Genomic DNA, 10,000 nt, shown 5'->3' on the forward strand with positions numbered 1-10,000 from the left:
GATGCAGTGAATGTTTTAGCAGTGAATGTGTTTGTGTGCACTGTGTGAACTGAACTCGATGAAATGCTCAGAAGTGGAGTGACACTGGATTCACCTGCAGTGTGAATGTGAATCTTAAGTTACAGCATCGCCAGAGCACACCTACATGTGTGACCCTGGACCACAAAACCAATCTTAAATCTTAAGTGTACATTTTTCAAAATTGAGATTTATACATCATCTGAAAGGTAAATGAAGATAAATCATCTCTCCATTGATGTGTGGTTTGTTCGGAGGACAATATTTGTCTGAGATACAACTATTTGAAAATCTGGAATCTGAGGGAGCAAAAAAATTCTAAATATTGAGAAAATCATCTTTAAAGTTGTTCAAATGAAGTTCTTAGCAATGCATATTACTAATCAAAAATTAAGTTTTGATATATATACGGTAGGAAATTTACCAAATATCTTCATGGAACATGATCTTTACTTAATATCCTAATGATTTTTGGCATAAAAGAAAAATGTATAATTGTGACTCATACAATGTATTGTTTTCTATTGCTACAAATATACATCTGTGCTCCTGATGACTGCTTTTGTTCTCCAATGGTCACATATTGCATACTAGCTACTGACTAGTGGTAGTTCAAAGGTGTTTACAAAGTGTAGTGAACCTTTTTTGATTTGGCAAGCTGTTTTGAAATCACAAAACCAAGTCCAGTTTATTTGGAGTTTGTTTCAGGAGTTCAAAACAACCAAATTGAACTTTCCGACAAAGCTCGCTTCATACGGCAAACCCACACTTAGCCCTGGCCTGTTTTTGTTTGAAATGAAGTCCAACTAGTTTGTTCTTCACACACTGGGGACATTATATTATCATAATGTGACTTCAGAAGTTCCTGCCTATTTGAAACCAAACTGTTTTTTTGTTTCAGGACCATACAGAAGCGGATTAATCTGCAGAATTCCACACGAGGAGCAATGAGAAGACTCTGAAAACATCAGGAGAACTCATCAATCTCAGATCATGATGGAGAAGAATGAGCCGCCCGTCTCACCCTCCTCACCGTCTCCATCTGTCCTCCAGCACATGAGCCCTGCTCGCATGAGTTCACCTGATGGTAACACGGCTCATGATGCAGAGAGCCGTACGGACACCACGGCCAGCACAGCGGAACCAGAGGCCACTGGAGCCGAGACGGACCAGACGACACCTCCCCGACCGAGCCCCCCCGTCACATCCACAGAGTCGAGTGGAGAGTGCGTGTCCTGGTCCTCCTCGTCCTCGACGTCCCTCCCTCCCAACATCCCGGTGATCAGCCTGGCTCACAGTAAACCCCCCCTGCCTCCCCTCTCCATGCTGTCGGCCCCACTGAGGGCCCTGCACCCCGCTCCACGCCTCCCGCACGGCCCCCCCGAGCTGAGACTGGCACACCTGTCCTCACTGTCCAGCCCTGGACCCCCTGCGGCCCTCCTGCCTCCACCCTTCCTGCAGACACACCCCTTCATCAGCAGGTGAGCCCATATCACACCCACAACTAATAACACTCTTATATTCCTTCATATGAGAAGAAGAAAGAACATTTGTGAGTTTCGTGGTGGGAATAAATCAGCACCTGAGTGATTGAGTGTTGCTATGAGGTTGCTAGGGTGTGCTGGTGGCCACTAGGACGTCCTGTGTCCTGGGTTGGTTAAAGGGTTCTTCAGCTGTTTTCTGGTGCAACGAGTGAAAATGATGCATCTGGTCAGGACTCTGATTTGAGGAATCATTCATATCTGGAACTCAGACTACAGGATGATGCGCACAGGTTAATAGTCACACTCAGGGGTCGTTTACAAGACAACGTTTCAGCCAAAAACTAAACTTTTAATGCGTTTTGACTGTTCATTTACACGACAGTGTAATGCATATTTTTGAAAACGGTTTTCAAAATGCAAGTTTTTGAAAATGACTGTTATATTTTCCGTGTAAACACCCAAAACGGGATTGAAAACGCAGACGTTATGTGCGTGCATAGTACGTGTTAGGTATGTAGACATGCGGAGTACGTATGATTTTAAAGGCAAGGCAAGTACGAACAAACAATGGTGGAGTACATGGTACTGTTGTTGCTGTTTAAGAGTTTGCTAACGCTTCTTCAACAAAGTGTGGATTTACTTCACCAATATTACAACCAACAGTGGAGACGCATCATATACAACATATAATTATCACTTCCCTACAGGTACTGTTTACTAACAAGGTGACTGCGCCAACTACTGGCCTGGCATACATAATACAGCGTTTTTGGACATTTTCGCGGATATGTGTAAAAGTGAAACGTTTTGAAACGTTGTCGTGTATATGCAAGGGAAAGACTTTTCCATTTTTGGCTACACCGTTGTCATGTAAACGTAGCCTGATTTAGCATCAGAGTAAAGAAAAAAAATATGCTACGTTCTCTTGTAAACCAGTGACTTGCTGAACCTCAGTATATCTACAGCTTGGTCTTTTACTTCCTTCAGTCTCAGTTTTGTCTGCGCTGCAGACAGAATTAAATCCGATCAATCTGAGCTGTACGGCTGTAATGAGAACAAACCTGCGACTGTCACGTTTGTCCAATCACCGACAGATGGTCATCAAACTCTCAGGACTGCTTTTATAGATTTGTTTTTTCCTCATTCATCTCCTTATGTTGCAGTGTTTTCTCTCTTCTCTCTCAGCTCTTTCCTTGGACCATCTGGGAGCTTTGGGATCTTCGGGAACGCTCGTATGAAGAGACGGCCCTCCACACACTTCGAACTGGACCTCAATGATGGTACATCATTTCATTCATCGATGTGTAACTAACTGTGAGGAGACCGATGTACAGTTTTTACTCTCGTCTCAAGCCTTGGTTGATCATTGCAATAGATGAAACCATATGAATCCAGCATGCATTGATGCTCCAGCTGTATCTCACGTGTGGTTTTCCTTCAGGTCCTCCTCAGAAGTTGGCTCGGCGTGTCTTCACTAACAGCCGCGAACGCTGGCGGCAACAGAACGTAAATGGTGCGTTCTCTGAGCTTCGCAAACTCATCCCGACCCACCCGCCTGACAAGAAGCTCAGCAAGAATGAGATCCTGCGCCTTGCCATGAAGTACATCAACTTCCTCGTCCAGCTGCTGAATGACCAGACGAGTGACCAGGTGTGTAAAGGCACGACGGAGGGTGAGGAGCACCGGAAGAAGGATGGAAGTGAGGCTTTGGGAAACAGCAGCTCTCCGTCCCGTAAAAACAGAGACTCCACGGACTCCATGACGGTGCTGACAGCGTCGTCGGGCTCCAGTTGTTGTGGTGACACGGACAGCGAGGAGAGCACGGGTCCACGGACCTGCGGCATCGAGACGAAACATGGCAGCAGCGGAATCACGGAGAAGGTTCAGGAACAGATCCTAGCAGTCACAGCGAGTAACTACCAGCGGTGACCAGCACTAACCAACCTCGAACTGACACACATATAAACTCTCATAGAAATCTTGTGTGGAATGACACGAATTTACTTTTTGTACATTTTTGGATTGGGTTTAATTCTTGGCTTGCATTCCGGATCCATGTTTCGTGTGTTGAGTTAGCCGTGTCACGTGGTTCTTCATGTCTGCAACTTCTCCATTTAATTTGCTCTCACTGATATTTCAAGGAGTTGTACGTGCGGCTCAGTCAGGGAATAAATAGAGTTTGTGGGTTCCTGGTGTACCTCAGACATCACATCTACGACTGTCTAAAGCATTCTGACTGGATTATTTAATAATGTATTCATCTTTTGAAAAGATAAATGCTAAACGGAGTGAAATGGAGACTTGCTGGTTCAGTGTTCCTCTGTCTTCTGTCCCGTGGGCATCTGAAGACCTGCAGCATCTTCAGGAGAATCTGATGGGGAATGTTCTGACTGCAGCTCACATCACACTCTGATCACAGTCTGCTCTAGATTATCTTTGTTTGCTCTGTCTGTAAGAAGTTGTAATTATATGGCTTGCATTCAACTGATTTTGGTCTGAATAAATTAAACATGATTGTTTCAGATTTTTGTCTAGTTTTCACTTCCCAATAAACGTAGGAAGCTTTTAGCACTGGTGCAACATAATGAAGAGCAAGGGATGAGCATTACGTGTGTAAGTGATCCACAGACGATGATAGGAAATGTAGTTTTGAGGCAGAAGCCTGAGTTTACGAACTGGCTAAATGTGTTTTAGCTGCACTGCTGTTCTTCATCAACAGAACACAGCTATAAACACAATGAACTCTGTTCAGAGTGAATCTGACTGGTTGCTATGTTATTGTCCATTTCTTTTTAATAGTACAGTCAGTCATTGGACGGTAAACGTTGCTTCCACCAGTCAAGTGCTCACTAACTCCGCTGATGCTGTAAAACTCTTGTTTTATTGCATGCAGTGCTGCAGCGGAGGGTCAGTGTCTGCATCTGTACTCGACTCGTTCTCCAGGGTCAACATGTCTTCTGCACTTATTGTGTCCCTCGGAGCAGATGGGACATCCTCTGGTCCTTGTGTGATGAGGATTTTCCAAGATTTTTCATCACAGAGTACTGGGACAGGAAAATAATTTTGTTTAAAAAAAGGCCCGTCCTGTAGCCGGATGCAGTTTATCCATGAGAATACGAGCACATGGAAAAACTGTGATGCTGTTCAGCCATGTTGGCCGAGCTGTTTTTCCCACTGCAGCTGTGGCAGCGGGAGTGTGTGGGGTCAGAGGTCAGCTGTGGGTTTGACTGCTTCTCGTCTCTCTCATCATATCAGGTGTCCAGGAAGCGCCTACAGTTGATGCTGTCTCATCGCCAGCCAACCGACTTCCTGACACGGACCGCTGGTGGCAGCACAGTTATGAAAAGGTGGGAAGAAAGAAAAAGTGAAAATCATCCTCTCCATTTCAGCTCATCCGTCAAACGCTAACACTCCTGAGAACCGCATGGCAGGAAGGGAAACTTGCATAACACTAATTCACGGTTGAATGACACGCCACAAATGCCAGCGTGGGCCTCAGGACGCCGCGTGTCACACATAACGGGACGCACACACTTAGTTCAGGGATATGTGAGTGTTTCCCGTCTCTCTGTACTCTGATACCGAGGCCTCTGGGGGGGGGCAGATGGCTGGTGTGAGACACCGAGATAAAACCCCCCTGATGCCCCTGGAGCAGGGTATTGTGGGTACCACACCCTCTTCTCTGGCACTGCGCACGGCCACCTGCACGGTTTCATCATGCCTGCAGTGGTTGCCGCGGTTACGACATCCCTGATGACACGGAGCACTTCCTCTGGCCAAGGTCACACACACACACACACACACACACACAACTCACTGGTTGGGTAACACTGTACTGTATGTGTAAGAACACCACTGTGTTAGTGAAGTCCGGACACATGAGACTTACTGTGAAACCTGCCGAAATGATGCTGAACGTTCATTTTGGAGACTAATGCAAATAATTGCATCATAATTGTGCTTATGAATTTCACTTAAAAAATACAATTGAATAAAAATGGTATGAGTGAGCATACCATACCACAACAACATTATTGGAACTGCAGGGACACAACATCCACCCACATGAAGAAGGTCAAAGATAGAAGTTTGGTAACACTTTATTTTAAGGTGTCCTTGTTACACGTTACAGTAACTTACTATTATAATAATTAATTATGCATAATTGCATGCAAGTAACCCTAATCCGAACGCTAACCTTATAGTAAGTACATGTATTTAATATTACTCCGCACTTAAATGTATAATTACACTGTAACAAGGACACAAGTGTAACCCACTTGATTTTACAGTCCTGTTCCACATGTACATATAATGTACTTCTTATAGTGATGACAATAACGGAGTACTAACCCTGAACTTACCCCTAACCCTAACCCATGTAGTTATTTATATTACCATTACTTTCGTAAGTACATATACTGTAAAATAAAGTACAACCAAAAGATTTTATGTAACATTTTGTCACACCAAAATGACCAACATGTGATTTTTATTGAAAGCTTCACACACATCAGATCTCGGAGGATCACTGCAGTCCTTTAGATCTTCAGCCTTGAACCAGGTTTGAAGCTCCTTTCTACACATTACCATTGTTCTTGAAGTGTGAATATGACTTGTTTACATCATGAAATTATAAATATTCCCCAGTCAGTCTGGAACATGTATAGTGATAAATTACAAACGGTCCCTTTATTCCTTTCAAGAACAGAAAAAATAGTTTTTTGTTGTATGTATGGTTACACAATTGGGAAAAACAATGAACAGACTCACTTTTGAAACCGATTTGCTCTTGTGTTTATGAAACTCTTGTTGAAGAATCAGTATGTACAGCACATTTAATTTTGAGTTTGTACGGACTAATATGATACAAGAAACACCTACCACTGAGTTACATTACAGTTCAAATTGATTCTCCAGAGCAGTTCACACTGTCTGTCATCTGTCATCACTCTGTTTTTTGTTTAATGAGCCTCCGTCTCCCGAGCTCAGTGACCACAGAGCCCAGCACTGCCCCTACAGCGCCTCCTACAGCTCCAGCGAGGAACACGCCCAGCGCCGCTCCGGTCAGAGCTCCCGCGGCCAGCAGCTTGGGCACACGTCCCGCACACGAGCTCGTCGTCTCCCACACGGAGCGGAGCAGTGACGGAGCCGGTGCAGCCGAGTCCAGACGGTTGCTCTTCACCGTGGACGTCACTTCCTCCTCTTCCTCTTTTAGAGCATCCAGAGAGTGAGGCAGGCTCTGTCTGTCTCTGTCACGTTGTCGGTCTCTCCTGACAGTCGAGCTCTCCTCCTGGTTCTGCTGGTGGAGCGAGCAGCTGTAGAAATCTCCTCCGCTCTCCTTCACCGTCTGCTGCACCTTCTCCAGAAGCTCCTTCACGCTGCTGCTCTGCTCTCCGGCTGTGTTCCCACGCTGCAAGACATGGTAGCGATCGCCGCATCTCTGCACCAGCTCCAGCATCTCTGGCCTTCGGGAGGTGATGTACGCCTCCACCTTCTCCACGCCCTCGGCCCCCCCCGGCAGCAGCTCCGAGCGCGTGAAGAGGACGATTGTGTGCCGACGGACGGCGTCAGGTCCGAATACGCCTTCCAGTGCGCTCAGGGCCGGCAGCTCGGAACGAGCGGGTTGGTCAACAGGGACACAGAGCAGGAATGCATGAGGGCCCGGCGCCAACAGGGCCACACATGAAGAGATCTGAGCTTTGACCTCCTCAGGAGAACTCTCTGACTGAAACCAGTCCGGTGTATCCACCACTGACACCTGAAGGAGACAGAAACAAGCTTTGATCACGTGTGTCCTTCAAACACACAGTCACTCAGCTGGAGAACTGTGTAATACTGACCCGCGTGTCCTCCACCAGCGCTCGGCCCTTCACACACCGATGAGAGCCCGCCGTCAGATCAAACTCTTCACGACCCAGAATGATGTTCCCGGCCGCACTCTTCCCAGAACCACGGCGACCCAGCAAAACCAACCTCAGCTCAGGTAGAGAAGAGTCGTCCAGAGGATCAGAGGAGGAATATGATGATACAGGAGAGAGAGTTTCACTGTCATCCGAAACCTTCTTAAAAGTGTGATGGACTAGAATGAGAAACATAAGCAAATGTCAGTGTCAGTTTTCACAAACTGATTAGTCTAGGGATCAGTCCAGTAGATTCTATCTCCAGCACACATGCCTAGAGGTTTCTATAACCCTGAAGACCTTGCTTAGCTGAATCAGGTGTGTTTAGTTAAGGTCAGAGCTAAACTCTGCAGCACCTTGGCCCTCCAGCAACAGGTTTGGACACCCCTGGATTAGTGTGTACTAGTGTGCATGTGTGTGACATTCTGCAGTGTTTGTGCTCCAGACATCAATGATTCCTCAAATGATGTGTCTTGTTGAGGAGAGGTTAGGGCTAGTCTTAGTGTTACATAACCCTAACCTTAAAATGACTAGGAGCACCTTCTTCACCTGCTGCACCATATCCCACAGAAGCTGGCCCGAGCCAGGAGATTTCAGACCAGATCACAGAGTCTCTTTTCATGGCAGATGGGATAAACTAGTTATAAGTGAACATAATATGAACCTACTGGTGTTGACGAAGCTCTGGCTGTACTGGACCTCGGGCACCTCCATCATCTGACTGAGAATAGCTCCCTCTAGAGTCACACACAAATATAACATCTTATAAATGAGAATCATTTCAAGCATACAATTTTTTGTCTTCCAATTGGCAGCAACACATCTTCAGAATTAGTATTTGCATGATTCGTTCATTAGATGAGGCATGTCCAATCCTGCTCCTCGAGGACCACATTCCTACAGAGCTTGGCTCCAAGACCCGGAAGCTTCCAGTGATCCTAAAGAGCTAGATCAGCTGGTTCAGGTGTGTTTAACTGCAGCTGGAGTGAAACTCTCCTGGAAGAACGCCCTCCAGGAACAGGATTGGACACTTCTGGATCAACTGAATGACTTTCATGTGTTTGTTCAGTCATCCGATTCATTTCAGCACCTTTGTTGAGTTTGAAGCTCAGGCTTTTCTCCAGCGGTGTGTGTCGGGTGTCTGTTTCCACACACTCACGCTGCTGTGACTGAAGCCCATTGATCAGGCGTCTCTCAATCGTTCCATCACTTCCTGTTTCTACGGTGTGTTTGTCAAATGTATTGATTTGTGTTTGTTTTCCTCTGATGCTTCTGCTCCACTTCGTGTCACTTGCTGCACTGAGCTTCATCTCTGTTTTCTCCTGCTCTCTGACGTCTCTCCCATGTGTTTCCTCGTCTCTGAGCAGGTGAAATCCTCCGTTCCTCCGTACCATCTGCTCCACCTGAGACACAGGAATCAGGTTAAACATTTCTCAAAATCCTAACAAATTGTCAAGCATAATCATCCCATCCACTGCAGTCTGAATTGTAAGATCAAAAGTCCTTTATGTCAGCATCACGTTAACGTCTCGATCGTCACTCTTGGTGTCAGATGAAAAAACACTGTGATGCAGTGCAGACGAATCCAAATCTGTGAGCAAGTGTTCGTGGTCTTGGTCTTGTCATGGATTATTTGGATTGGGTCATTTGGATTTGGACTAGAATTAGCTGGACTGATAAACAACATAATATAAATCTGCTCCACCTACAACCTCATTTTGATGGTTTCCGTACGGTTTAAATTCCTTGAACTAATGGTTCTGGTCTGAGCTCTGTTAAAAGGATGGTGTGGTCAGTCAGTCCTAGTGATCAGAACTAGACAACAAATTAGACCAGACCAGATCTGCACTGCCCAAGAGCAGACTGTAAAGCCCGAGGGAGTCAGCAGTTTCTAAGATCTTTGTAGGCTTATGATGTTTATGAAACACACAACCCAGGGGTGTCCAGTCCTGCTCCCTGAGGGCCACTTCCCTGCAGAGTTCAGGTGTGTTTATTTAGGGCTAAAACTAAATTGTTCTGGAAAGAGTTCCTCTAGGAGCAGGACTGGACACATCTGGAATAGAGCCTGAGAGGCTACAGAGGTAAGCAAGGAAGCTGTATCCCAGTCTCAGTGGCTTACCTTCTCCAGCAGAGCGTGGACCTGCTGTCTGTCGTCCGGTCTGCGGTTACTGATCACATGACAGTGGCCATGACACCTCCTCACCACCTCCTGCAGTCCCGCCTCCTTCCCCAGGTACTGGTCCAGACTGTGGCCCATCAGGTATTCTCCACAGGTGAGCAGCACCAGCGTGTGAGCCAGCACCGACGGCCCGAACATGCGCTCCAGCTGATCCGGGATGCGCCGCTCCACCTCCGTGAACTCCCCGATAGGGATGAGGATGAGGAAGACGCAGGGCCCAGAAACACTGGAGCTGAGGAACCGCCGGGTCTCCTCCCGGATGTCGGCCTCCACCTCCTGACCGCGCCAGTACCAGCGGGGGGTCTCCACGATGCTCAGCCTCCAGCCCTCCGACAGTCCTCGTCGTATCTGACTCACTCGGGAAGAGGCCGAGGGGCCCGGGGCCGAGCTCTGACCCAGCAGGGTGTCCGCTGTCA

At 46.8% G+C, this 10,000-nt stretch overlaps 2 protein-coding genes across 3 annotated transcripts in view; one reads left to right on the forward strand and one right to left on the reverse strand.

The window, feature by feature from the left end:
* The window catches only part of lyl1 (LYL1 basic helix-loop-helix family member), a 5,177-nt gene extending 1,151 nt beyond the window's left edge, over positions 1-4,026 (forward strand). For both annotated transcript variants that reach the window (XM_059561051.1, XM_059561052.1), the window contains exons 2-4: positions 920-1,499; positions 2,688-2,782; positions 2,944-4,026. In XM_059561051.1, the coding sequence (XP_059417034.1) occupies positions 1,012-1,499; positions 2,688-2,782; positions 2,944-3,431 (1,071 nt within the window). In that variant the 5' untranslated portion in view covers positions 920-1,011 and the 3' untranslated portion in view covers positions 3,432-4,026. The remainder of the gene's footprint in view (positions 1-919; positions 1,500-2,687; positions 2,783-2,943) is intronic.
* A 2,257-nt stretch (positions 4,027-6,283) lies between these two features.
* LOC132152235 (uncharacterized) overlaps positions 6,284-10,000 on the reverse strand; it is a 4,880-nt gene continuing 1,163 nt past the window's right edge. Inside the window, exons 2-6 of the mRNA XM_059561053.1 lie at positions 9,525-10,000; positions 8,496-8,808; positions 8,074-8,142; positions 7,346-7,584; positions 6,284-7,263 (exon numbers count right to left, since the gene is read on the reverse strand). The exon at positions 9,525-10,000 is cut by the window's right edge and continues 87 nt beyond it. Coding sequence (XP_059417036.1) covers positions 6,451-7,263; positions 7,346-7,584; positions 8,074-8,142; positions 8,496-8,808; positions 9,525-10,000 — 1,910 coding nt within the window. The 3' untranslated portion in view covers positions 6,284-6,450. The remainder of the gene's footprint in view (positions 7,264-7,345; positions 7,585-8,073; positions 8,143-8,495; positions 8,809-9,524) is intronic.

The sequence above is a fragment of the Carassius carassius genome, chromosome 10 (genome assembly GCF_963082965.1).
Source record: "Carassius carassius chromosome 10, fCarCar2.1, whole genome shotgun sequence".
Taxonomy (NCBI): domain Eukaryota; kingdom Metazoa; phylum Chordata; class Actinopteri; order Cypriniformes; family Cyprinidae; genus Carassius; species Carassius carassius.